At 33.0% G+C, this 27,920-nt stretch overlaps 6 protein-coding genes across 10 annotated transcripts in view; 3 read left to right on the forward strand and 3 right to left on the reverse strand.

Annotated features, from left to right (window-relative positions):
- The window catches only part of LOC123694220 (tyrosine-protein phosphatase Lar), a 323,834-nt gene extending 319,933 nt beyond the window's left edge, over positions 1–3,901 (forward strand). For all 5 annotated transcript variants that reach the window (XM_045639590.1, XM_045639594.1, XM_045639591.1 and 2 more), the window contains one exon: positions 36–3,901. In XM_045639590.1, the coding sequence (XP_045495546.1) occupies positions 36–104 (69 nt within the window). In that variant the 3' untranslated portion in view covers positions 105–3,901. The remainder of the gene's footprint in view (positions 1–35) is intronic.
- A 4,183-nt stretch (positions 3,902–8,084) lies between these two features.
- On the reverse strand, positions 8,085–16,680 carry LOC123694546 (exonuclease 1). Its single transcript, XM_045640010.1, has 11 exons — positions 16,344–16,680; positions 15,738–15,857; positions 15,230–15,281; positions 14,661–14,870; positions 13,744–13,959; positions 12,821–12,980; positions 12,194–12,327; positions 11,425–11,639; positions 10,580–11,093; positions 9,580–9,779; positions 8,085–8,228 (listed from the first exon to the last, which is right to left on the reverse strand). The coding sequence occupies exons 1-11, from the start codon at positions 16,502–16,504 to the stop codon at positions 8,210–8,212; spliced, it is 2,001 nt and encodes a 666-aa protein (XP_045495966.1). The 5' UTR covers positions 16,505–16,680; the 3' UTR covers positions 8,085–8,209.
- Positions 16,681–17,030: 350 nt separating this feature from the next.
- On the forward strand, positions 17,031–18,478 carry LOC123694405 (mitochondrial cardiolipin hydrolase-like). The gene is made up of 3 exons (XM_045639831.1): positions 17,031–17,622; positions 17,939–18,308; positions 18,341–18,478. The coding sequence occupies exons 1-3, from the start codon at positions 17,277–17,279 to the stop codon at positions 18,372–18,374; spliced, it is 750 nt and encodes a 249-aa protein (XP_045495787.1). The 5' UTR covers positions 17,031–17,276; the 3' UTR covers positions 18,375–18,478.
- A 338-nt stretch (positions 18,479–18,816) lies between these two features.
- On the reverse strand, positions 18,817–19,945 carry LOC123694407 (mediator of RNA polymerase II transcription subunit 10). The gene is made up of 3 exons (XM_045639835.1): positions 19,675–19,945; positions 19,346–19,429; positions 18,817–19,106 (listed from the first exon to the last, which is right to left on the reverse strand). The coding sequence occupies exons 1-3, from the start codon at positions 19,794–19,796 to the stop codon at positions 18,917–18,919; spliced, it is 396 nt and encodes a 131-aa protein (XP_045495791.1). The 5' UTR covers positions 19,797–19,945; the 3' UTR covers positions 18,817–18,916.
- A 1,588-nt stretch (positions 19,946–21,533) lies between these two features.
- LOC123694344 (mitochondrial thiamine pyrophosphate carrier-like) lies at positions 21,534–22,933 on the forward strand. The gene has a single exon (XM_045639754.1). It carries the CDS (start codon positions 21,627–21,629, stop codon positions 22,590–22,592), a length of 966 nt encoding a protein of 321 aa, XP_045495710.1. The 5' UTR covers positions 21,534–21,626; the 3' UTR covers positions 22,593–22,933.
- Positions 22,934–23,068: 135 nt separating this feature from the next.
- Positions 23,069–27,118, reverse strand: LOC123694676. Its single transcript, XM_045640170.1, has 3 exons — positions 26,911–27,118; positions 25,090–25,271; positions 23,069–23,926 (listed from the first exon to the last, which is right to left on the reverse strand). The coding sequence occupies exons 1-3, from the start codon at positions 26,996–26,998 to the stop codon at positions 23,090–23,092; spliced, it is 1,107 nt and encodes a 368-aa protein (XP_045496126.1). The 5' UTR covers positions 26,999–27,118; the 3' UTR covers positions 23,069–23,089.
- Positions 27,119–27,920: the final 802 nt, after the last annotated feature.

Here is a 27,920-nt window from a genome sequence, read left to right on the forward strand (position 1 = left end):
AAAATAATATATTCTACGACCTTTATATCCACCAGGACCAGTACGAATTCTGCTACCGAGCAGCCCTAGAGTACCTGGGCTCGTTCGACCACTACGCGAACTGACGCTGAGACCGACTCGTGTAGGCGACGCTCCGTCACACACAGCGTCACCTAAAGCGTCACCTATCTTATTATATCGCCCTGCAGGATCTTTCGGAAGCGTGTCGTCATCAACATTGTTATCAGCGTCATTTATATCAAAAACATGTTCCAATGTCGCTCCTCAATCGATTGTTTTTTTGGGAATTTCGTTGTAGAAATTTTTGGAATTTGGTTCTCTTGAATCTTGAACAGAAAAAATCATTATGATTGCCATTTTATTGGCCTAATTTTTGTTATTTTTTATTTGCGTATAAATGATTTCAATATTAAAATTCTTCAAACAGAATTAACCTTTTACAAAATTTAATTGATAAATTTGAAGGTCTTCTCCGTTTTTTTTAAGGGTTATTATAATTTGACCCTCTCAATGTACCTAATCTGAAAGTAATAATATTTAATCAAAATTTGACCAGTGTTGCCTACATTCAGAAAGGCGATGCCAAAGGATTGAATACCGCGAGGGTCGCAATTTGTTGGTTGAGGAGCGATACCCTTTTTAATGATCATCCATATAAATAACTCCGCATGGACCGAATTAAGACAATAAATTTTTCATAAACGACACGTTCCATTTCACCCTCGAGCGACTTAACATTCACCTAAAACTTGATGATATTTGATAAAAATTTACGTTTCACCCTAGATTAGTAAAGAGGCTTGCATATAATCGTGTAGTTTGACAGGCATGTTAAGTCGCTTTTTGTCCGAAAGATAAAGAAAGGCTCTTGTAATAACGATGATAAAGAGGCTAGATCGCGACAGTGCCTAGTTAACGTTACTTATGATATATATAACCTGTGAGACCAGTGTAATCATGATTGTGAGTGGGAAAGGGTAATTGTTATTCGTCTTGTAATGGCTTCTCGTTGGCGCATGTATCTCATACATTTTTACGATTTTTTTTTTATGAAAAAAATTTTTTTTTGCAGGTCAGTAGTTAATTTTTTATGAAGTTTTCAATATTTTTTGTTAATTTTTGTATGTACATCGAAAAAAAAGTTGTGGATTTTTTTGTCTCCTTTTCATTGAAGTGTATAGATACAGGCGCCCATGAGAATGAACTAAGTACTATATTTAACCTATATCCCTATTTTCGATATATATAGAAAAGTATACTGTTGTTCACACTAATTGATCCTATGAGCAGTACTATAAACTGGATTTGATGCATTTATGAAAATTATTAACGAAAAATAACTTAAAAAATGTTTGGGAAATTAATAATGTTTAAAATTAACTGTATTATCGATTGAGCCATGAACAATTATTTGCTAATATAATATAATTAGGGAATGGAATCAGTGCGCTTAGTGACTTACGCGATATGATAATCAAGTCTAATCACATATTATGACTAGGGTCGGCGGCAACTGACGATCAAACAGCGATAAATAATAAAAAATAGTTTTTTTTTTTCTCATTTACCAGTGGAATAATTTTTTTTTTCGCTTTTGTGTTTTTATCTAGGTATATAATGATTTTTCTTTAAACAAAGAAATCTAAAATTATTTAAAAAAGTCATATAATTAACGGGTAAACAAAATCATTTGTCGCCGTAAAATCGTCAGTTGTCCCCGGCCCATATACGATACAGTATAATGTAAAATGTATAAATAGTTATTGCAGCTGTAATTAGAAGTTTATTTTTCATATCGGGTGTTAAATACGTTAAGTAGTGTAAATTATGGTAATATGTTTCATTGCGATGTAACAACAAACTTAGACGAATCGGCTGTGTCGTGTGAAATTATGTCATGTGCGTAGAATGTAATGTTTTGTGTAAATAGTTTTTAGTTTTTTACACACGATCGCCTTAAACAGTACTTCAGATGTATGAATACCGGGTTTTTTTTTTGTCCATTGTAATAGTTTCATTAAAGCTTCGATACGTTCTATGTAATATATTGTCACTGCCACGTATGGAAAAGGTGATTCGATGACATATCTAATGTTAGGTAGAAAATTGTTTTGTCTGTGTGTTGTAATAATTAAATGAATCGTAGGAAATGATCGAATCTATTCGGCAACGGATGGACGGTGGAAAAATTATATTATCTGTATAATTTTTAATCTGTAATTGTGATATGATTTCGCGCTTCTTACCCACTTGTAAACGAAAGCTCTAAGAAACTGAACGTAACACTATTTAAGGCTATATCTAGGTGGAGTTATTGTTTAATCTAATCCCTTGCCTAGTATTTGTAACTACACTTACAATTTAGGTTTTTCAACTCCTTTTATACAATCTTATCTAATCTAAAATATATCTACGTATAAGTTAATCTTGAGCTTCGAAATTTAGATGTACGATGCGTTTATGAATGAACTATGGATTATGGATATATCAAGAAATGTAACTGCCAATTGTTTCGTGTAGCTATAAATCAAAATATATGTAATATGGAAGTAAAATAGATTTTAAAGAATATTGTTAAATTGGATAGTGAAAATTTAATACTCGTTAAATGATACGCGTATCGGAACTCGGCAGCTTTGCGCTTGCGATTAACTTGAAGCAGCTTCTTATCTGGCAACTATTTCATATACACGTTAGTTTTAATTTTATTTCTCATAACGGTATAAGTAGTAGATACGTGACTGTTTGAACTTAACGTATGAGTGGACTATTTAAAAATAATTCTCATTTACCGTTTCATGATAACTAAAGGATCAACGCACATGTTATTGTCTACTGAATATATTAAGCCCCTTTCCAAACACTTCTGTGGACATTCGGACCAGCCAACTTTAAACGCAAAAATAAATTCAAATAATACCTGAACATAACATTAAACTCTCACCACACCTACGCAATAAAATATGAAATATTTTTTTACCGGCATTGAATGAAAATATATTTTTATAAAATCCCATCACTCGTGCAAAATCAGTTAAAATATATCATGAAATAGATTTGTCACGGTTTGCATTGATGTTCAGAAAGGCTACTCACTACTGTTGACAGATTGAATTCTTTAAAACGATACAATATAATATTAATTACCGAAGCAGATATAGAATTTCCGTACTAAAACGGATAATAAGTACTCAGGTTTCTTGCGAACATAGTTTAATTTTGTAATATTCCCGTTAAAAATATACCATTCACAGTACAAAGTATAATAATGTTGCCACTTGCCACAAAACCATACAATTTTGAATATATGTACATAGTGCAAAAACCTTTTCATTTTGAAATAAGACTGATTTGTTTTCGATGTGTTCTTACTTAATTTGTGTTGTGTATTCCTGTATAATGTTGCAGCTATTTTATTAAGTGTAATTATACCTTTAATTTAGGTTTTTTATTTTATGTTTATTAAAATGTACTATAGTTGTAAGATCGTCGCTCTAAATACGTGAATAAAACAGAAAGCTTTGAACGCTTTATTTTGCAGACTCCTTGTATTATTTTATTTTACCTGATTTTTAATATGATTTTATGTAAACGTAAAATGGAATATCTACGTATTATTTTTTCTGTTTTATTGACCAGTACAAACGAACAATGAAATTAAATGTAATTTCTCCGATTTATTTTGCGTTTTGTATATTTTGAATTGCGATAAGGCGCCATAGCTGTCTGTGTTTAGAGCAATTGCAAATGGCGGACGTAACGTGGCGGGAAAAAATGAATGTAATTAACTCGAAAGTTAAACCGTTATTTTGTAAAAAAATATCCCGCGATGCGTCCCGGGACACAGTGGATTCGCAGAATTATACATAATGTATATGAAGAAATAAATTTATGTGAAATATGTTGGATTTTTATTTACACATCCTTTACCTTTTGCACCAATGTTTTCTGTTTTGTTGAAATTAAAAATTTTGTATCAAAGGACAAAGTTATGAGCAAAATTACATTTATTATTGTACATGTAGTTTATAATGAGCAAACAAATTGCATAATTTTTTTTACTGAATCGCTGATGACTTAGAAAACAATATTCTTAAATTCTGCACTTTTCAATTTAATTAATAACACTTACTTTTTATTACATATACCTATACACCTAGTATCTAATCTGTTATATGTGCCTACTCTATATTATTCTATATCTCTACACCATATTAGAAATACATTTATAAAACTACAAATCCGAATTTACACTCAAAAAATCACTCAAGTAATTCGATAGATACCTACACATAGGACTACATTCATGTATTTACCTGTCAAGCCCTGCTTACGCCCTTTGACTGATAGCGACGCGTCGATAGCTCCGATTTGCTACAATTGAAGACTTCAAGACGAGTTTGCATATCAATAGCATACTCCGATGGGATGCGAAGGTAATGCATTCTTATGTGAAAGGTAAGACGTGATACTTTGATAAATTCTTTACGTTTCTGAAAGCAAATCTGAGTTCGTGAAACAACCTAAAGGTCACCGTAATTTCAAAGTGACTCTATAATAAAACTTACCTAATAGATATTATTATCATTAAGTAGATATGTTTCCGCTAAGTAGATGGGTATTAATTTCATCGTATCGGGATCGCATTTCACAGTTCCAAGTAATAAAACCTCATAATATTTTCTCCGAAGATTAAATTGATTGGCGTTCAATTAATCATTTGAGCGCAACGAAAATTTCTGTAATCGGTACTAACTCCGTGCTACGTTTTCACTCTCCCAACAATAAACGCTCTTGAGGTGTTTGAAAAGCCCTCTAAAATATGATTAATTACTTTCACGTTTTACTAAATCGATAAGCTGTATGTTTAAATCATCGGCTTAGCCCGCCGCCTGCCATATTGCCGATCGGGCCGAGCCCGCGAAATAATCCCGCTATAAATAATAAATTGACGTTTGCCTGTGGTCGATAAAGAACATAGCTGATATAGAATTGGATATAGATGTACAATAATTTTACATTTTAAGGCAAAACATTTCCTTAATAAAATAAAAAAAAAACAAAGAGCCCATGAGTTTATCTTGTGTCTTAAAAATTAATTACGTTCTAGTAATTATAAAAACATTGGATAGAATGCCCCTAATACGACACTTAATACGTGTCTTCACGGGAAATATGCAATTTGTCGAGCCGCATAATTAGAGGGCGAAATAAGAAAGGTAAACGATGTCACGCAAAATAAGTCTTAATTTTATGGAGAAATGGATATCCATGGAATGTTAAGGCTCCCTTATATAATTAGAAATAAAAAGAAGGAGCAATACACACAAATAAACAATACACACAAATAAACAATGTTAATTTACTGTGCAGTAGGCTTACTATCATATTATTTCGTTCGATTTTCGTATTAGTATTAGGTTATAGGTAGCTTTAACACGAACAGCTCAATAACATCATAATGTTTCAGTCTCAAAACTAGGTATAACGTGTAATCTTATTAGAATGTTATGGTGTTAGCAGCACGATGGTCTATCAAAAGTTACAAATGGAATAACACTGTCATAATTAAAATTAAACAATAATAATTAAATTCAACGAAAAACTAATTAAATTGCAATTAAATTTAAAAGCCTCCAATACGAGTTACACTCGAGCATAAATTAGTAAGTCCCCTTCCCCCCGGGTCGACGACGATCTTTATTAAGTGGGACAATTCATTTAGGCGGGAATGAAGATAGATTAATGAGTCCGTTTATAATAAACAATATTGTGCTTGTAAATGAGTTCACTTAGTTTAATGTGCACGTTGAGCCTTAACGGAGGTCCGGTGTCTTAAGATTATAAAAGATTATGACAGTTTACAAAAGGTAGATTAAAAAGCAATTGAAGAGCCCTAACCAAAATACAACACAATTTTCATTTTATGATATCTACCTTAATGTCAAACGTTTTTGAAATATTAAATTGATAAAAGAGATAGATCATACTTATTTATGTAAGTAACTTTCTACCAAGAATTCATAATAATAAGTTTTAAATTAGTTAAGTAGGTAGATATCTAGTAAATTATTATTAGTCAAAAACCAAGATCGACAACTTGAAAAGGAAATATCGTCACAAGATATTTCTGTAAGGTTACGCTAAAACAATCGTGTCTAGTCTTTTAACTATTTAGGTACTTTAATTAAAGAATTATATTCAGAATTAAAACCAATCGCCATTCTGTCATTAATATAACATTTATCACATCACGTCGAAGCTAAATTGAGAAAAAAGTCCCGCTAACAGCTTTTCAATCTGATTAAGATTTATTATTCCTGACTGAATCTTCGATCAGGCTCGATAGACGAAAGAAAAACAAACTTGTTTTTTAACGTTCCCCAACCCTCTTCAAATGGCCGATATATCGAATATTTATACGTTACTATTGTCACAGTAAAATGTTGTTCAAATATAAATTATAATTCAAGGAATGACTAGGTAATTACATTTTGGAATAGAAAATAAATCCGCGTTCAAGGAAAATGATGATCAATTTATAATTAGGTAACTTTTTTTAAATAATCGCCTAATGACTAGGTACTTAATCTGTAAAACAAAACGCTCGTTTTTCGTATACCTAGTATGTATTTTGTGTATATAGGTATTTTAGTGTGTAATTTGCGCAATTAAAAAATTATAATATTATGTAGTTATAAGACATTAATATAAATTTATTTAATGTTTAATCCAACTTTTAATATTTTATATCCGTAAGATCGTGGGAATTTACACTGGCATGTATGAATCAATGGAAACAATGGTAGAATTCAGAACGATGAACACAATTTTTGATTAAAAAAATAAACATCGCTACTTGATTTAAATAAAGAAAACATTCACCACTCCCCATAAAAATACAAACGATCTCGATACTGAGTTATAACAGGATATTTTAAAAGCCCATTCGGATGGATGATTTTAAACTCAATTGATATTTCCCCTTTTAAAAACATCTCGTTGAACGGAACAATAAAAGAATGAATCCGTAACATATCTCGTTATCGTTACGCGTTTTGTTTTTATAGTCATTTTATTTTTAATGCCGCCTCTGTGACGAGGATGTCGTCTACTACTTCACTACATAGTATAAAACAAAGTCGCATTCTCTGTCCCTATGTCCCTATATCCCAATATGTCCCTTTGTATGCTAAAATCATTAAAAATACGCAACGGATTTTCATGCGGTTTTTTTTAATAGATAGAGTGATTCAAGAGGAAGGTTTTAGTATATAATTTATTAGGTTTTAGACAAAGCGGGCGAAGCCGCGGGCGGTAAGCTAGTACACTAATAAGATAAGTTCGTTTGGCGAAATCCACCATTTTTACAGATATGCTAAACATGAATTAGTAAACAATCTTAAGCAAAAAAAAAACTGATAAGTCCTAGACTCCTAGTCTAGTCTAGGCTCATTATATTTATAGTACCTAATACTTACCTATACCTACATTTTATGATGGGGCGTATTTCTGTACATTTTCTCATCGAAACAATTTCATGGAATCATTCATTAAGATAAAATCATTCGTTCGTCGCAGTTCAAATATTATCAATACGATCTCTTCAAGACTTCAAGGCAATCTTGTAATTTTGACGAAATATGAAACCTCTGTAGGTTTCATATAAAACTATAGGAGTCCTGTAAATATCTAAGAAATTGGCTAGTCTTTGTCGATATTAGCGGACATTTTAGTATATATATTATAAAGGCGAAAGTTTGTATGGATGTATGGATGTATGGATGTATGGATGTTTGTTACTCTTTCACGTAAAAACTACTGAACCGATTACAATGAAATTTAGCACACATATAGAGAGTAACTTGGATTAACACATATGATAGTATTTATCCCGGAAATCCCAAGGGAACGGGAACTATGCGTATTTTTCTCTGCAAACGCGGGCGAAGCCGCGGGCGGAAATCTAGTTTTAGTATAAAATAATCATTTATATCTTAATGAAATAAATTTTCTATGCAAGAGGTCAGGTAAACGCAAAAAATGAAAGCACAACAAACATTTTCAATTGATATAAAAAATAATCATTATTTATTTCCAATCACATAATAATCACACAAAATTAACAATAAATGCACTTCGTCGATAAACATAAAAATAAACATTAACATTATTGATCAATATTCTTAAACTCATCAAAATTGTCACTTCATTTTCGTAATACTGGTCTGAAACAAAAAAAAAATCGAATTAATATAATTCAGCTTATTATACAGGGTGTCCCACTATTGGTATACTAAGCGCGAAGGGAGTTGTAGTTTTTCATACACTTCATCATCATCATCATCATCAGCCCATATACGTTCCCACTGCTGGGACACGGGCCTCCTATGAGGGTACAGGCCATAATCCACCACGCTGGCCAAGTGCGTGTTGGCGGATGACACATGTCGTCGAACTTTTTAATTCTTCGACATGTCGGTTTCCTCACGATGTTTTCCTTCACCGTTCGAGCAGTGGTGATGTTACAACATGCGCAGATAAATTGAAAAATCAATTTATTTCCTGCGCGCTCGCCTGGTCTCGAACCCCGGACTTATCGATTCGAAGTCCGAGGTCTCACCACTGAGCCACCACTGCTCTAGCTCTAGCTTCGCGCACCCGGCATATATCGCTTCGCTAATAACCTCCTTTGAGCTTAGTATGCCAATAGTGTGACACCCTGTATAAAGTATCTAAAATAGAGCGGACTTTCATAGTATGATATTAATTATTTATTTTTTCTTCGTTTCTGTGAAATTACAATACTGCCAAGTTACAAGCCAGTAGTTATTTAGATTGACATGTTAAAACAAAATATATAAACGTACGGTTTGGATACTATTTACCACCCCTGTATAAACTTGCATAAAGTTATGTTGTCTTGTTGTTTACTTTATTTTGTTCATAATAACGAGCTAGTGAAGCGCTTTCTCTGTCACACAATCGCTTACAAATTTCTTACAAAAGACAAGGATGCAAATACTGTGTCAGTTTTTTTTTTTTTTTCACACACGGCACGATATATAACGGTAACGTATCAGACGTTACTAAGCTTTCGCTTGTCTTATGGAAACCAGATCGGTGATAAACATACATATATATAAATTTAAATAAAGACTTATATAGATAATTAACACCCAGGCACAGAGCAAACATCTATGTTCATCACACAAATATTTGCCCAAGGTGGGAATCGAACCCACGACCTCTGGCTTGGAAGGTAGGGTCACTACCAACCAAGCCAACCGGCCAAAACTTTAACAATGCAATTTATAATTTGAAAACATTTTGATTTTTAAATTCAAATAAATTATGATACTATATTGGATATAGCTCGTTTAGGTGAATAGCGTTCATTATATGAATTTTTTTTATGTTAGTTCCTACAAAGGAGCTGGCGAATCACTTTTCAGCGTTTGCTATGTCGGAGACTTTACGAACGTTTTGCTGGCCTAAATCACCCCGTACATATTCAATACTAGGTATTATTACGCAAAATATAAATCATATAGAAAAACAACATACAAAAACACTCACTTTTTCTGAAAGCCGAACTTGCTCAACAAAGTCGGCTGGTTACTTGGCAGTGATGACGATCTCTTCAATCCAGGAACTTTACAATTTTTTCTTACATTATTATTCTTATTGCTTATACTTGATCCACTTATTATTGTACTTGTGCACGAAAACTGGCTTAACTGCGATAATTGTTTCTCTGGTGAATCTCCGTAACTGACCTGATGAATAGAATTTTTATTTAAAAACAATTTCTTCTAGCTGAACAAATAGATACAGATTCAGATAGGTACAGGTATACAGGTACAGGTATAGAAACAAATACAGGAGCACGTATAGATACAGATACTGATACAGGTATAGATACAGATTACAGGTGCAGGTATAGATACAGATACGGATACAGGTATAGGGATACAGACAGGTAAAGGTATCGATAAAGGTAACTGGTTACAAGTGCAGGTACAGATACAGGTATATATAGTAGCGCGCGATGGTATTATTACTTAATAAATTACGGAAATAACTTAGATATCTTTACTCGACCAAAGTCAGGACAAGAATGCCCGAAACTGCAAATGTCCGTTATTTAAATGACTATCAAAACTACTATCCTAGTGGTGGGCTCATCATGTTATATTATGTGCTGTTTTGTTCGTTATTTTAAATATTTCATTAATTATAATTATTTTTTGATAATTAAATTATTATTAATACTTTTACTCAATTAATTATTATTTATATAAATAATTTAGTTCATTAATTTATTTACTTTTAAATTATAATTTTATCGTTAAATTAAGAGCGCTGTCATAGATATAGGTAAGATACATATACAGATATCTACAGGTATTGGGATAAAAACAGACAGATACAGACAGATACAGATTACAGGTGTAGGCACATATACAGGTATATAATACAGGTACATGTATAAATACAGATATCGACACAGGTACCGTTACAGGTAAAGATAGACACTCAGATACAGGTACAAATATAGATTTACATATATATGTACCTGAGAATCCACTGGTGTCACCAATCGCTCCATAGGATAAGTATTTTCCACAACCGATTCTTGAGATTCCATAATTTTTCTAAACGGATTCCTATGTGGGCTCGGTTCTAAAATCGGACTAGAAGCTCTTACAGGACTACTTAGTGAATTTTCTTTTTGCGAACTTTCCAAATCATCAGAATTGTCTTTTATAACTTTCTCTGGAGATTCCTCTATAACCACACTGGTATCATTCGCAAAGAACTTGCTTTCAATAACATTTTCATCCAATATAGTACGGGGGAATTTACTTAATCGCTTAAATACCGAATAACTGCCGTTTTTCAAACATTTCCTGAACGATCTTTGCTTATTTTCTAGTATTGGTGACTTGTCTTTTGTATTTTCTTCTAAAACAGCTGTGTTGAGTTCATTTTGAGTGTCTTCGGTGTATGTCTCACTTTCGCTAGATAGTTTTTGCTTTTTATTCGTCGGTTCTGTACAATACATGTTGCTTAGTGTTTCTATTGATAAGCTGAAAATATAGGAAAATTCTAATTATTTCATTTTATAATACTTTTACAACATTACATATTTTAATATTTCTTATTGTGGTTGGAAAGTTAAAAAAGAGTGAGCGCACACGTGTCAGACGTGAAACTTCTTTCGCAAGATTCAAAGATCAATATTTTTAAACTCATCATCAAAATCGTCGCCTTACTCCATGACGTGACGGTATTGCCATGACGCGACCTTGAAATTTTAATGTCAACGCCCCTGAAGAAGTTTCACATCAAAAATACATACACCCAAACTTTTTTCATACACATATTGAATATTTTTACATTAAAATAAGTGATACTAACCTGTCGTCTTGCGTCTCAGGTACGTATTTACTAACTAAATTCACGACTTTTTTCCTAGGCCTTGTTTGTGGAGCTGATATTATGGGTTCTAATTTTTTCACAGGTTTACACCATGGCGTCTTTTCAGTTAAATACTCCGTAAATGATTCATCCCATATACTTGGGTGTTTCGCAATGCCCACTTCTTTCCAATTACTGGTTTTTACATTTTCTACCTAATAAAAGAATATTAAAAGAAAATCATAAGTACCATGAATATTGAGTAACTCATCTATATACTAATATTATAAAGCTGAAGAGTTTGTTTGTTTGAACGCGCTAATCTCCGGAACTACTGGTCCGATTTGAAAAATTCTTTCGGTGTTAGATAGCCCATTTATCGAGGAATGTTATAGGCTATATATAATCACGCTACGTTCAACAGGGGTGGAGCCACGGGGGTGAAACCGCGCGGAGCAGCTAGTTAAATATAATTTACAATAAACACTACAATTATCAGTTCAGTTTTATTAATGAAGGGACATCAAGCTTTTATATTTCATAAAGATTAGATAATTTTATTGCTTTAAAATCGAAAGTTTATTTTTCCTTCTTCATAAAGGAACCACTAAACCAAACCGATTTTGATGAGATTCAGTATAAAAGTAAAAATAAAATTACAAGACAAAGCTACCTTCTGTAAAATTTTTGCAGTCTAAAAATAATATAACATTCCCGATTATATAATTATTTTTGAACTAATTACATATTTTTCGAAATAATTACAAACCGTTTCACGGTGGTCAGGGTCCCAGTCGTCCATTTTCTTCAAAGTGAAAGGTTCCAAGTTACCGAGGGCTAATTGATATGCAGTTTTAGGATCCAATAGTTCACCTGCATTGCTGCATAATGCTATCTCTATGTCTGGAAATAGATAACTTTGAATGAATTAAACAATAACATTACATCTTGTAGATTTGTGACTTCGTCACGCGAAAACCACTGAACCGATTTTCATAATGCTTGGCAGTGATGGAACTTTTGCCTGACTTTATTTTCGGTTGAAATCGATTTTATGATGAACTGGTGTGTATAAATTTTCGAAAAACAAAGTCTATTTTAAAAGGTAATCTCTGTGTTTTATTTCCATTCCATATTATAGTAGAACAATACCTAATCAAACTATTAAAAAGATTTTTTTTTCAATCTATACTAATATTAAAAAGCTGAAGAGTTTGTTTGTTTGTTTGAACGCGGTAATCTCGGGAACTACTGGTCCGATTTGAAAAATTCTTTCGGTGTTAGATAACCCATTTATCGAGGAAGGTTATAGGCTATATATATCATCACGCTACGACCAATAGGAATGGGGCCACGGGGGTGAAACCGTGCGGAGCAGCTAGTATTTAATAAATACCTTCATCTTCTGGCTCAAATAGTCTACACATTTTCTTTTCAATGGGATCATACACATATTGGTGTTTGAATGTAGCCTCCGCTTTTAGAAAACTTTCTCTGTACTCATCTGTCACTACTAGGTTTGATCTATTGAAAAAACTGGGCAGTTTTCTTAATGCCTAAAAGGGTTTAGATTAATTATTAGTTTTAGATATATTTTATTTTGAAATTGTATTTTAAAAGGTTATTACATACTGCCCTTCAAAATATGTGAATGCACTACTACACAAAACTGTTTGATATATTGATGATAACACAAGCTAATAAAAATGTAAAAATCTTAATATATATAAATCTCGTGTCACAATGTTAGTCCTCAATGGACTCCTAAACCACTTAACCGATTATAATAAAATTCGCACACCATGTGCAGTTCGATCCAACTTGAGAGATAGGATAGTTTAAATCTCAAATCGTTTTAGAGAAAGCGGGCGAAGCCGCGGGCGGTAAGCTAGTAAAATAATGAAATAAACAAATTAAATGTGGACAAATACATATATATATATATATATATATAAATATATATATATATATATATATATATATATATATATATTTCGTACCTTTCTGTGAAGTTCAAAGCAAAGTAGTTTGTAAGTTCAAATATATTACAAACATTTTCCATCAAAATGATAACTTATTATGTCTTACTGATTTGATTAACAATTCATATCACTACATAGTATAAAACAAAGTCGCTTTTTCTGTCCCTATGTCCCTTTGTATGCTTAAATCTTTAAAACTACGGAACGGATTTTGATGTGGTTTTTTTTAATACATAGTGATTCAATAGGAAGGTTTTAGTGTATAATTTATTAGGTTTGAGACAAAGCGAAGCCGCGGTCGGTAAGCTAGTATAATATGTATAACAATTTAACTCACATTAGCAAAATTAGAATCCTGCGTAGCTGTAACAAACTGCCTGGCTTTCGCTAAACCAATGCCTGGCAGCGAGGCGAGATAATCACAACCAGACATTATGCACATTTGTCTGAACTTGTCAAACGTGTACTTTTCTATAGGACACTTCATTACTAGCGGTAAGTGGTTCGTTTCTACTAGTGTGCCTGTGCCGTCGAGATCCATTTTGAATAATACCTGTAATATAATAAATATCTATACTTAATATTATAAAGCTGAACAGTTTGTTTGTTTGAACGCGATAATCTCAGGAACTACTGGTCCTATTTTACAAATTCTTTCGGTGTTAGATAGCCCATTTATCGAGGAAGGCTATAATTAGGCGAATATTAGGCTATAAATAGTCACGCTAAGACCAACACGAGCAGAGCAATGCGTGTGAAACCGCGGGGCACAGTTTGTCCCTCTTGAAATCTTTTGCAACTTCTCCAAACTTTTATTTCTTAAGGGATAATTAATTTTTAATTTGTTTTCCATTATTACTCTGTTAATTAGTGAACATTACTAAACCAGCTTTAATTTAAAGAAATTATCCATATTTTTCTGTTCAACAAGGATTTATAATATCTATTCTATATTTTATGACCTAATAAAACATTTAAAAAAGCAAGGCCATCTTATATTATCTCTTTGATTAAAAAATTTAGAAATGTGAAAATTTTAAACAACATTAAATTAATATTGATATCCATTAAGATAAAAATCAACTATTTTATATTTAAAACTAGCGTTCCGACCATCTCTCTCTCTAAGAACCATAAGAACCATCTTCATTCTTCAAGGAATATAAAAAAAAAATAACGAAATCGATTCAGCCGTTCTCAAGTTTTGAGCTTAGCAACATATTTAGCGATTCATTTTAATTATATAGATATTACCTTTGTACAACCAAACAGTATCAAATCTGAGTCTTCCGTAATGACTAGCTGTGCAATATTTTTTATATTAAGATAGACGAGTTGTGCGTCAGCTTCATAAGGAGCCACAATACAATCCACATTACGTTTTCTACACTCTTTTATAAGGCTTAGCGCCATAGCATGGGTTATGTCGACACTACGACGCATGTATGAACGGGCTTCTTCAATCTGAAATTTAAGGATAAAACTTTATTATGAGATTCACATATTGTCTGCAAAAAATCACTCTTTAGTGATAAGGCCGCCCTCTGTGCTAGTCTAGCTATAAGTTTTAGTTTTAAGTAATAATAGAAATATGTATACTATCATAATAAAGTGTAAATAAAATAAATAAATATTGCAATTAATACATACATATAAGCATTAATTGATATGTTTTTTGTCAAATCGAAAGTTGTTTTTGCATATAACACAGACAACCGGTTTATTCAGCCGTTCAATTAAGAGCCTAGTTTTTTTATTAAAATTCATACAAATTAACTTCTTGTATCTAGTGCTAGGTCTAGAACAGTTCAAAATATAAATACCTTTCCTAAGCTTAACAGTTCTGCTGCTCTCTTTTTAGATATGTCTCTTGACCTGAAAATTATAAAAGTTTCTTAGTTCAATCATTACATCTTTATAAGCATAATAAATTCAAAGTATAAAAATAATAATATTGTTGAGATACTGATTTCAGTCTCTTTATAGGTTTGTATGTTGGTATGTTTGTAGTCATGCATTTTTTCTATTTCAATCCGTGGATAAAACTTACCCGTCCAATAAAGTATTACACAATAATATTAAAATATCACCTGTAAACTGTCAAATACTGGCAATAAGAATACATTTCATAAATGGTAGTTTAATATGTTATTCTACAAATAAGTTTTAACCAAGGATTGAAAAATCAGCCCTAAGATTATTGTCTATGCAATATAATCTTTAAATTAAATCTGATAAGTTCTATATTTTGTTTGGTCCCAACTATTGGATAATATGTCTACAGCATTACTGTACTTAAATGTAAAATCCTGTGTTATTATTATTACTTACTCTCTTCTTTTTAATTCTGTCATAGCTTTTGCTGGAAGGTGTCGTCCATCGAAAACCAAGATTGGTTTTATGTTCTTTGATAGCAGCATTGTCACATACTTTAAACAATACTTAATGTGTCTGAAAATATTAATAATTAATATTATTGTCATTAATTAAAACAACATCATCAGAACAAGTTACCTATTATTAAAATGTATCTATTTTTTTTTTCCAAAGTGATAAAAACAAGTGCTTGCACTTATTATTATCTTGATCTATGTTTCACTTGAAATCTAAGCAATAAGTCTATATAATTATTATCTATCCAATCCAATTGATTTAGATTATGAAAGATGAAAAGAAATTTCTCCATTTAATATTTAATTTAAACTTAATTTTGGTATAACGATAGACTAAATCTGGCAAAGGGTACATAGATATACAGGGAACTGTTAACCGATAACCTAAAGTTGTGACGGGCGATACGCAAAGCTACTTTTTATATAAAAGATAAATGCTTCGACACTATATTATTAAATAACTGAGTTTTTGGGGAAAATACTTTTCCCTAAGTCATTCAAATATAGTTTAAGTATTGATCTTTGAAAAAACAAGGAGACTTACATATCTGTTTCTTCTCCTCGAACCAATTTATCAGCACAGGCGAAAGCCCCTTTATGAAGCCAACAATAGCTATCAATTGCAACCGTGGATCCACTGAATTCACTAACATTGGTCCTTCTTGAAGCTTTTTCGAGAAAAGGTATCAAACCTGTGATACCCATCTTACAAGACTAGTAATCTTATTGATATTAATTATAAATTGTATTACTAGTAACAATTAAGGATTAATATTAGCAAAACGATTTTAAACGAATATATCAATGGCATTTTAAAGTATTATTCTATTTACTATTTAATAATATTAAAACCAAAACAGCCTCCAGTCATTATTCCCGCCATGAGCGGTGAGCCATCTCTTGACAATTGACAAATGAGAAATTTGACATATTTTGTGATCTGTCATATTAGTTTGACATTTCTTTAAGTACTACCATTTCAATAAAATAAATAATAAATCTTCCAACGTTCACCGTGAATAATTTTGTCCATGACTAAAGTCATTCTCGATTCAATATTTACAGAAAAAGCGTGGATTATTATTAAAAACGTTATGTTATGATACATTTATCAGTGTTTAATATTTACAATCATTTCCCTCCACTTTTGAATATAAGAAAAAAGTTTAAAATGATACACATCAGTGAAAGCAATTTTCTGTATGAAAAATCTTTTTATTTCGATAGAGTAATTTATTATAATTATTGTTAGAAAAAATAAGCTTATTTTCGTAGTATTTGGAGCACATTTTTTTATTTCGCTATTGATCCATGCTTCCTGTGTAAACAATTATAAAAACAAACGCGGGTAGTTCGAAAAACATCTGCTGAGTTGCCGGCACGTTTTGACCTCTTAATTTTATCTTTATGTATAAAATTAGAGACCGGTCTTAGTGCGTCCCAAAACAAAATACATATATGTTTGAAATTACCTAAAATGAGAATAAATACACGTGTTCTGTCGTCGGCTGCTGCGATAGCGATAACATGTGTTGTATCCGCAGCTGCATATTATTACAAGAGGCGTAAAGGAGAGGTTAATGATGTGATGGTGTTCTGTAAACTCCAATTTAATGCTTACAACTACTTTGACAAACTATTAAGCTTTATAGAATCAGCAAAAGAAAGCGTTAACGTTTGTATGCCCGGTATCCATAATCCAGTGATACAGGGTCGTTTGGTTAAGCTTTTGAGGGAGAAGAACATCAAAGTACGAATTATCATGGACCGGACAGGATATAATGAATCCACCGAATTTTTTATTAAAGAGCTTATAGATTCAGGTAAGCGTTTTTTTTTTTCTTAATTATAATTTATTCATTTAAATTTGTTATTATTCATAGATTTTCCGAAAATCGTTAGAAGATTATGAATCAAGTTTGATACGGAAGATTTTTTTCAAGAAAATTTTTTCGTATGCTTATTCCTACAAAAAGGACTGATTAAGGATATGATAATATAGGGTTGTTTTCCTCATAGAAACATTTTTGTCATTTACACCATTACATTTTCAAGTGTTTTCAGATATTTATTACTTAGATTTTAGACACTTAATTATTACAGTACTATCTGTAAATGAAGTATTGATCTTATTTTTAGGTGCCGAGATTAGATGCAAGGCTAATGACCCTTTATATACGATGCAACACAAATTTTGCTTGGTCGACGATAGGATTCTCATGACGGGGACATTAAACTGGGGCAACGATCGTTCATTTGATCACTGGAATTACGTGTATATTACAAGTAAATTACAACTCGTTGAACCAGTCAAAGATGAATTTTATCAAATGTGGGATGCATCTAACAATGTCGAACATGTATGTGATGCACAAATGTATGATAGCGACGCCGAAACGGTAGAGATCACCAATTTAGACGATATTTCGGGTGAAAATGGAGTTGAGGTTGGCAACACTACGACGGAATTTCCCCCGAAATCAAAAACTACGTCAGAAGAAACTTCCGCGCTAGAGTCGCTAGGAGTAATAGTGTTCTGTGGCTAGAGTTTATTTCGTTTGAAAAAATACACTAATTTATTTTAAACTAGTATATATTAAACTTAATCTAATAATATATTTTAAATTATATTGTATCTGTACATAGTGTAAATCACATAGATTATAATAAATATATGAATCAATTTTATGTCATGAACATGCCCTAAATGAATTGAGTAAATTTTGTCATGAAAATTATTTTAACACAGACCAAATAAGTATTTTAAAAGTTATTTTTATTATTTCTATATTGTCATAACAAGGGCATTTGAATTATTTATTCTAAAATTTATAACTATTCTAATCAATCTATTTTCAATTTATCAGTGTAAGCAAAACTGCTTTTATTTTTAAAAGTGTTTTAAAACTCTTTATCTAAAATATGTATTTTCATTTTCAAAATGTTATCTTTTCTATTCTATTTATGTAACTTGTTTTCATTTAAAGTCAAATGCTTAAATTAATAAAACAAAATAATTTTGAGTTTTGTTTTTTATTGAGACACATACATAACTTAAATATAAAATTACATCTATTTTGAGAAACTTAATACTTGCTTTCGTGATGTTTTTATAAATCACTCTCCGCCCCTCATTGCTTTGTATTTAGTGATTTCATTGGGGAAGGTTTTCGAAAGCTCCGATAGTAGATGACTCTTGAAGCGTTTGTAGGAATCAATCTTACCTTTCACCTCCTCATTTTTAGCTAAAGCTTTGTCTATGCAATCTTTTGTGTACAACTGTGGGTTGCGACCTTGATCAATGTAACTGTAAAATAAATTACAATGTATATACATTACTATCTTCTATTCAATTTAAACTTACAAGAGGCGGTCTACAATGGATCAGGACAGAATAAAGATAGAGTAATAGCAAGGAACTATCAAGTAATGTTACAATGTAATGTTTAGAATTTGATGAAATTATGTCCTCGAATAATAGCCTTTAAGAGGAGCTATGTAATGTATAGAAATAGATGTAAAGAGTAAAACATCCTATAAACTTACTCAAAAACTTCTGTTGGCACATGTATGTCATGAACCTGGGACTTCAATTTATCCACTTCTTGTAAGCCTGTTACCAAAGACTGACTGTAAAATAACGTAAGATGTTAAACAATGACTTGATAAATAAGTAAAAATAATTGTTAATATAGTACATTTCACTAAATATTACGCTAAATCATCTCACAATCCTGCCATGATTTAGGTATGCCTCTTCATTTTAAAAAGTTAAACAACATGTAAAAAGATGTGGCTTTTATTATGAAAACTTGCAATAATTTTTGATAGAATTTATTCCGAAATTACTATTATATCATGCCCTATAAACTTACATTTTCTGATTCAAAACACTTTGCCCCTGTGGTTGAAAATCACTAACAATAATGCGTATTTGTCGTACATTTTCAATAAACATTTCTAGTTGGGTTTCCAGATTTTCTAAGGGTGACGACATTTTTATTTTGGTAGAAGATATATTATCTTAAAACGGAATCAATTTCAATAAATGGTAAAACCAAACATTAAACTATATTTTGTTCACAAAATACAAATCTGTAATCACAAAATAATGTGACAGTTTAACACCACAGAGCAAGTTGTTGACACTTGGCAGTGACAAGTGGCAACTGGCAATTGGCATGACAAAATGGAAATTTTTTTTTTTTTTTTTATGGCAAGAAGACTGAACTATCATGTAAATAATAATTGTAAGTAGAAGTTCATAACAAGGTTGAAAGGTTCTAAACCTTGTTGCAGGAGATCGTAAGTCGTAACGCTCGCTGCATGTAACCATGAATAAAAAAATTATCGAGCCGCTTGCGATTTTAGTCACCTGAGTAAATAGACTAGCGATGCGGCGTGATGAGGCGATTTGTGAAGCAACTAGCTGCACGAAGAAAGTCAATCCGTGTAAATACAGCATAAACGAAACAATTAAACTGGAACGAGCGCCGCGCAGTATCGCGATCGCGGGCTCACCGGGGGTGTGACGTCATAGCGTGAGCGCGCGTAAAGTCTTAAATTTAAACTTCTCGTCGTCATAACTTCGTAAATACTAAAAAATTAGTATAAAAGTTGTTAGTATTTTGAGTATAAAAATTTGAGTATAAAAATTGTTCCTCGAAAAACAATCTACAAAAATGGTCTGATATAATTTCTTCGTAAAATAATTTAAAAAAAAGTTTTATTGAAAAATATAGCTCTAATTTCTGAACATTTTCACTTAAAACTTTTTTATTTATAGTTCTACGACAAAAAGTTACTGGACCAAAGTTGTAGAGAATTTAATTTGCAACAAATAATGCTAACAATTTTTTTTTATCAGATAAATAGTTTAAGAGATATACAGTAAAAACCATTTCAACCGCTATTTTCAAGATGGCGGCCGTGTGACCAGAGTGGCGACCCCACAAACTTGGTTTTAGCTTCACACTGACCCCCCCTACATATCAAAAAAATAAAATTGCGTCCTCTAAAAAACGCAAGGTTAGGCCTAAAAAATGAAATTTCAATGGACTACAAACGCACAGGGTAAACGATTGGGTAAACGCATTGAGATTTACATATGGAGACGACACCGCCTACATCACTTATATTCAGCTCAACATATATGGCGTAACTGCACGCTCATTTTTTTATTTGTTTTTAAGTGAACTGAAACGCATCAAATATGCCTTCGTGTGTGTTACGATATTGCACAATAATACAAATAATACGGAAAAGTGCAAAGGAATAACTTTCATCAGTAAGTACCTAACTAGATAATAATTTTTAAAACTTAGAGCAAAAAAATGGCGCATAGATTTTGTTCGTGGTGTCTCCTCCATACGTAGGTAGTAATTATCTCAATGGGTAAGGGTGTATTCAGAAAGAAAGCTTGAAACTTATAAGCGCTTATCGGCGCTTGTCAATGCTGGATCGTTCTACACAAAGGAAGCAGGTTGAAGCAGACCAAGACAAATTTTATATGGCAGCGACCAGCGCTTGTTGAAGCTTGTCGGAACTTGTCGGCGCCGATCAGCGCTTCTATGCGCATGTTCATATATTTTCCTGCGCAGGTTACCAGCGCTGACAAACGCCGATAAGCGCTTATAAGCGCTTATAAGTTTCAAGCTTTCTTTCTGAATACGCCCTAACGTCTGAAATTTGTGGATTGACACTTGACAGCTATCAGCTGTTAATCGACGTCAAAACGTCAAATTACAGATTTGGTCACGTTATGGGACGGCGGCAATATAAAAAATATAAATAAATAGGTGGTGTCTAATTAAAAATTTGAACAATTATGGTTCATTATGCGCAGAGTTCAAAACCTGAAGTATCCGTAGCACAAAGTGCATTTGCCGGGGCAGTATCAGGCGCAGTAACGAGAGCAATAGCACAACCTCTAGATGTCCTAAAAATAAGATTCCAACTACAACTAGAACCGATCAGAAATGGATCAAAGTACAGTTCTGTGCTGCAAGCTGTATCATCGATCGTCAAGGAAGAAGGTATATCAACATTATGGAGTGGCCACATTCCTGCACAAATGTTATCCATATCCTTCGGCGTGGTACAATTTTCAGTGTACGAAAAGCTGACTCAAATGTATCAAAAGACTGATCCCCAGTTTTATATAGCTAATAAACATTGGATTAATTTTTCGAACGGTGCAATAGCCGCTACGTTTGCCACAATTACGTCATACCCATTCGATACAGTAAGAACTAGGTTAATAGCAGAGCAGAAAACAAATAAAGCATACAGAGGCTTTACAGATGCTCTGTTTACAATGATTCGGAGAGAAGGACCAATTTCACTGTTCAAAGGATTGGTACCCACTGTAGCTCAAATAGCGCCATATGCAGGTGTTCAGTTTGCTGTATATAAATTGTTTACAGATAATATTCTAAATAAAATAGCTTTCTTCCAAAGAAGTACTAATATGAGCTCAACAATAGAAACATCTATTATAGCAAATGCATTTGCTGGAAGCATGGCTGGTTTTGTATCAAAAACAGCTGTGTATCCGTTTGATGTTATAAAGAAAAGGCTGCAAATACAGGGATTTCAGGAACATAGGAAAGCATTTGGTCGTCAAATGTATTGTAGAGGTACTGTGCATTGTATTTTCTTGACAATAAGTGAGGAAGGTTTTCTAGCGTTGTATAAGGGCTATGGACCAAGCATATTAAAAGCTGTTGTAGTTTCTGCATTACATTTCACAGTTTATGATGAAATAAAGCATATTATTTTAAGTATACGATAATTATCATTTATTTAATGCTATTTTGTAAGAGAAAATATTTAATCATGGCATTTTTTTTTTTGGTATCTGTTTTGTGTTCATATTTATAGGCATTATACTGGATCTGATTGACAGATAATCAAAATATAATTTGACTAATATGTGAATTTATTAATGTGAATTAAAATTTGACTGTAAATGTAATACAAGAATGTTACTTAAGAAGTTAATATGGTGTATTGACACTTATATAAGCTTTGTATTTACTAAGAAAACTGTGATAGTTAAGTATTAGTAACATTGTAAAAAAATTGTTCATATCAATGTTCTAGTCTGTGTAAATTATATCACAATTTACTGAATACTTTGTTTACTTTTAAATCTCTTATCCCAATATGTGATGACTATGAACAAGAAAGTGAATTATAGCAATTAAAGCATTGCTCAAAAAAAAAAATCTAGTCTCGCAAAATTAATTTTATATAAAAAAAAACACATTTTACAAAACCATTTATTTCTCATCCATAAGATATCACATAACCCATGTTTCTCATAAGAGTGTCTTTAATAGCAGGCTGTAATTCCTTTTTCATGTATGTAGTTAAAAGCGTTCTTATTCCTTTAGTGAAAATGTCCTCCATTTCTCTGGAAATGTCTTCAGCATCGTCTAAATCGACCTCTGGCTTGTAAAACTTACTTCTGCCATAATTCATTCTATTGCTTCTACCTTCATATAAAGTATCGTAGTTCTCTGAAGCTTTGCTATCCAGTTCATCATAAGAGTCCTTATATGGTTCGTCCAATCGAGGATCGAAAGTAAATTCGTCAGATCTTCGTCTCCTCCTTAACGGTAGATTGTCCTTGTTTCGTACCGAATTTCTGTTGATATACTTCTCACAACCGTAGGCGTAAACACTTATAAAACCTGGTTCGACGAACTCTGAATCAGTTTTGACGTTAAATTTACCCGGCTGTTGGTGTAGAGGACGGGTGTGGAAACCTATGCCAGCTTTGCGCAGTCTAAGTATCATGTTACAACCGTTGTTACCGCGGTGTCTGTTTGAGTCCGCGTAGTAAGGAACATCGTCATAGTTTCTTCTCAGTCGATGGGAAGAAGGCATTGCACGGTCCAGTTCGTTCACATCGTATAAATCCACGTTCCCAGATATAGTTATGTCATGGAACAACAGCATTGTGTCCAGGGATATATTGCGAGGGTCGAAGAAGCATTTTTCAACTCGAACCCAATTGGTGTTTTGGGGCAGCCTCACTCGCATCCTTGTGACGATCATATCAATTGGTGCGGTTCTCATTGTTTGAGATAAACTGTATCCGTTGAGATCTATACTTTGGCTCTGTAAAGAAATGGTTTGTTATAAATAAACAGGATTTATCTAACAGTATAGTGCTAGCTTGATTGTGAATAATAAGGGAGTGATGGTTTCAATAATATCTATAAAAAAACATTTCCTTCCTTACGACGCTTTCGGGTAATAACGATCATTATTTAATATTTATATTTTAGGTTTTGAACAAGAATATCATAATAATTGCTCATGGGCGTAGCTAGCCATGGGCTCAAGGTGGGGCAACAATAAAAAATAATATGTAACTAGCAACTGTATGTACCAAGTATGTACCCAAAGTTATATCCAGGTCAAATGCCGGCGGCCGTACCGCCGGCATTTGCGAAGGCATTCGCGAAGGCACTCGCGAAGGCATTAGCGAAGGCATTCGCGAAGGCATTGGCGAAGGCATTCGCGAAGGCATTTGCGAAGGCATTCGCGATGGCTTTCGCGAAGGCATTCGCGAAGGCATTTGCGAAGGCATTCGCGAAGGCACTCGTGAAGGCATTTGCGAAGGCATTCGCGAATGCATTTTTTCTAGTGTAGGCACTAGAAAAAAAAAGTGTAAAGTAAAAAGTATCAGTGAGTTGTAGAACGTGTAACACAACAAAAGTGAAATTGGATAAGTTAGTGGGGTAACTAATTGTGATACTATACTCATTTTTCTTACAGTTCATGTAACATAGAAGCCTCAGCTATTTTCTTTTTTCATGTGTAATTCGTTATTCGAATTATTCTTATTCAAAACACCTTATTGTTCACCTACCACACCACGAAATAGATCCAAAAATCTTCAGCCGTTTGGTCGCTGGGCGTATGACACTTGTTAGTTGTTAGTCAGTCAATTTAGAGGTAAATAATACTAATTATAAAGGTCGCATTTTCTGTGTCGCCTGTCGACTTTCGAGAATCGAGTGTGAATTTTCTTACGGATATTAAGCTTAGTAGTTACTTCAATTTTAGATTTGGTTAGGTATCTACCTACCTTCCAGGTCAAAGCTAGAGTGGGGCAAGCGCCCCACCCTGCCCCACCGTGGCTACGCCCATGTAAATTGCTGCTGGACAACTCAAACACACAAAAAGTTCGATTCGATAAACTTGAATATGTTCGTTAAAGATCGATCAAATATGAAACTTCCCTAAACCTTAGTACGGTCACATAATGCAATTACCAAGGGAGTATCCAAGCTTTTTGATTGATTTCTCTTGCGTCGCTTCAACTGCTCGAGCGCTGTTTCGAGCCTCGATGAACATCTTTCACCTGCCACGGGTACGGTAGTTAAAGGTGGAAGATGACCAATTGGTGGAGGTCTGTCATCATACCGCCTATCAAACAGAGGTAGAAACCTAGAACCTGAAAATTATAAATAGCACTGTTTTTACATAAAATTGACAAGAAGCATCAGTGTGCTATCGATATTCCGCTGATCGTGTGTATTATAGTGAACAAGAGCATTATTTTGTTGTACCCGTTTCAAAGGCTACATCAATTACGGAGATCATGTTACTTTCGCGTTAAACACTGTACCAATGAGGGCGTCAAGGCTATTTCTCTTCTTACTTCTTATATCTCCATAGCTCCATTCTCCAATGAGAATGAATGTAGAGACCCAAAAATTTGAGCTATTATAGTTAATTCTGTTTCTTTTTTTACTTTACAAATTAATTTTCGCTTTTAAATAGTATTAACTAGCTTCCGCCCGCGACTCCGTCCGCGCGGATGTCGGTCTTCGCGTGGATGGTTTATTTCTCCATTTTGAGTAACAGCTCTGACAATTAAACATATCTATTGGACCCAAATACGGCTAGGCCTATAATAATACGCAACGTGTGTTCGCGGTTCTACAGAACAACGTCTATAAAACTGAAAAGTTAAGATTAATTTTTTTCTACGTATTTTTCCAGGATAAAAAGTATCCTATTTTACGCCCAGGATAATAAGGTATAATTATACCAAGTTTCATCGAAATCGAACCGTTAGTTTTCACGTGATGCCTTCACATACAGACAGACAGACAGACAGACAAAAATTTTTTAAATCACATATTTGGGTTTGGTATCGATCCAGTAACACCCCCTGGTATTTATTTTTTCAATATTTTCAATGTACAGAATTGACCCTTCTACAGATTTATTATACCTATGTATAGATTTGTACAATGTATAGAAAATAACGAAGAAAGAACGCAGGAACACTATAATTATATAATATTATGTATTTAAAAATAGAATATTTTAAGCACAGTGAGCTTTTACAAATTAAGTGAATATAGTGAATATATTATACTTATCAAATATGTTTCTACTTCCAATAATATATTCGGTACAGGCTACCTAAAATTTATAAGATACGATTATTGCGTACCTATAAAATGTACCTATTTAAAAATCCTCCCATTTTTTTAACAATACCTAGGTAACATATGGCTAAATGAAAGTAAATGCGCGATTCCAAAACGGTCTATTATTTCTTTTCACTTCCATTGTTTTGTGGGTAGGAGCGTGAAAAAGAGAGTTAAAGATGTGGGTTGTGTGATAAAATAAATGTAGTTTTTCTAATTTGTTTATTATTGCTATATACAAATAGAGTAACTAACTCAATTCCATAAAAATGACGAAAAAAGAAAAGCGTGGGAAACGTATTGTTGCGTGGTGCCTTTTTATGTGAACTTCATCTGCCTAATTTAATTTGTAACGGTCATAGTTAGTTACGACTGTTAAATGTTAATTATACTTATTTTACCTTCAACTAATAATATAATTGTAAATTCATATATTGCTTGGAATACCTACCCATTAAAAATTGTTAATTACTTAAAACATTAATTTGGTAGTAAACTTGAATTTAATTTAACGAATCTTGTTTACCTTATACCTACCTGCTCCTATCTTGTCATTAATAAAAATGATTTCAAAGGATTATTACAATTTATTATTATTTTTTAAATACCCACATTCAAATATACACATTTAATTCGAAGTGATATACGTACCTTTTTCCGGTTCTAAATCGGGTAAATTATTGTCACTAGATATAACTGTTCTAGCGATAAATATGAACATCCACCAGAATTTCACCATTCTCACAGATAATAGACATGAAAATATAACTTTTGGCTGTATGGACAAGTGTCAGTGTACTAGATACAACGAAAAAAAACAATGGTATGAATTTGGCGCGTAACGGCGACTTCCTTCCACTTCGAGACCGAATCGAAGAATAAATTGTGGAAGTCAAGGGACAATAAGAAGTGCAGCGAATGGAAAACAATCCCCGCTCATAGAATAGCCAAGTTAATATGGTCTCAGTCTATGCTAGACCCATAACTATTAACTACTTACAAGATATTAACTATATGTGATATACCTAGCTCGTTGTGACAACGACTTATTAGAGCGAAAATTGTGTGTAAGTTTTCCCTTTTGAGTGCCTAATTAGGCAGTACTAACAGTGACACTATTTGCATATTTGATGTCTATCTAAGTAGATATCTACATTGTAATTTGACTAAATTAGTCCCTGTCTACTTATTTATATTTTAAAGTGATATAACTGGTTTGTTTTGGTTCGGACTTCGGCCTATTCAACCCCTCAAATAATGTAAATTGAAGCAATAAGTACCTAGATAATATAATAAATATTAAATACTATAGTAGTAGTAGTAAGTATAGGCAAGATTGCAAATTTTGTGTAACTAAATCAGCGTTCGGGAAGTTAAAGAACGTCTTTTCGTCCAAAATCCCTCAGTGCCTGAAGACTAAAGTCTTCGAGCAGTGTGTGTTACCAGTGATGACCTACGGAACAGAGACGTGGCCTCTAACCCTGGGCCTTGTGCACAAGCTCAGCGTCGCCCAACGTGCTATGGAAAGGGCTATGCTCGGAGTTTCCCTACGAGATCGAATCAGAAATGAGGAAATCCGTAGGAGAACCGGAGTCACCGACATAGCTCGCCGGATTAGTACGTTGAAGTGGCAATGGGCGGGGCACATAGCCCGTAGAACC

The sequence above is a fragment of the Colias croceus genome, chromosome 9, assembly GCF_905220415.1.
Source record: "Colias croceus chromosome 9, ilColCroc2.1".
Classification (NCBI taxonomy): Eukaryota; Metazoa; Arthropoda; class Insecta; order Lepidoptera; family Pieridae; genus Colias; species Colias croceus.

Excerpts from the sequence above, each read along its gene's own strand:
- LOC123694546 (XM_045640010.1), bottom strand. The coding sequence starts at position 16,504 with ATGGGTATCACAGGTTTGATACCTTTTCTCGAAAAAGCTTCAAGAAGG. Across the intron at positions 11,094-11,424 it reads CCTGAGACGCAAGACGACAG|CTTATCAATAGAAACACTAA; the intron begins GTTAGTATCACT and ends CTATATTTTCAG. Across the intron at positions 9,780-10,579 it reads TGACACCAGTGGATTCTCAG|GTCAGTTACGGAGATTCACC; the intron begins GTACATATATAT and ends TCTATTCATCAG.
- LOC123694405 (XM_045639831.1), top strand. The coding sequence starts at position 17,277 with ATGAGAATAAATACACGTGTTCTGTCGTCGGCTGCTGCGATAGCGATA. Across the intron at positions 17,623-17,938 it reads TAAAGAGCTTATAGATTCAG|GTGCCGAGATTAGATGCAAG; the intron begins GTAAGCGTTTTT and ends TCTTATTTTTAG. Across the intron at positions 18,309-18,340 it reads ACGTCAGAAGAAACTTCCGC|GCTAGAGTTTATTTCGTTTG; the intron begins GCTAGAGTCGCT and ends TAGTGTTCTGTG.
- LOC123694407 (XM_045639835.1), bottom strand. The coding sequence starts at position 19,796 with ATGTCGTCACCCTTAGAAAATCTGGAAACCCAACTAGAAATGTTTATT. Across the intron at positions 19,430-19,674 it reads AGTGTTTTGAATCAGAAAAT|TCAGTCTTTGGTAACAGGCT; the intron begins GTAAGTTTATAG and ends GTTATTTTACAG. Across the intron at positions 19,107-19,345 it reads GTGCCAACAGAAGTTTTTGA|TTACATTGATCAAGGTCGCA; the intron begins GTAAGTTTATAG and ends TTTATTTTACAG.
- LOC123694344 (XM_045639754.1), top strand. The coding sequence starts at position 21,627 with ATGGTTCATTATGCGCAGAGTTCAAAACCTGAAGTATCCGTAGCACAA.
- LOC123694676 (XM_045640170.1), bottom strand. The coding sequence starts at position 26,998 with ATGGTGAAATTCTGGTGGATGTTCATATTTATCGCTAGAACAGTTATA. Across the intron at positions 25,272-26,910 it reads CGATTTAGAACCGGAAAAAG|GTTCTAGGTTTCTACCTCTG; the intron begins GTACGTATATCA and ends TATAATTTTCAG. Across the intron at positions 23,927-25,089 it reads AAAGCTTGGATACTCCCTTG|AGCCAAAGTATAGATCTCAA; the intron begins GTAATTGCATTA and ends ATTTCTTTACAG.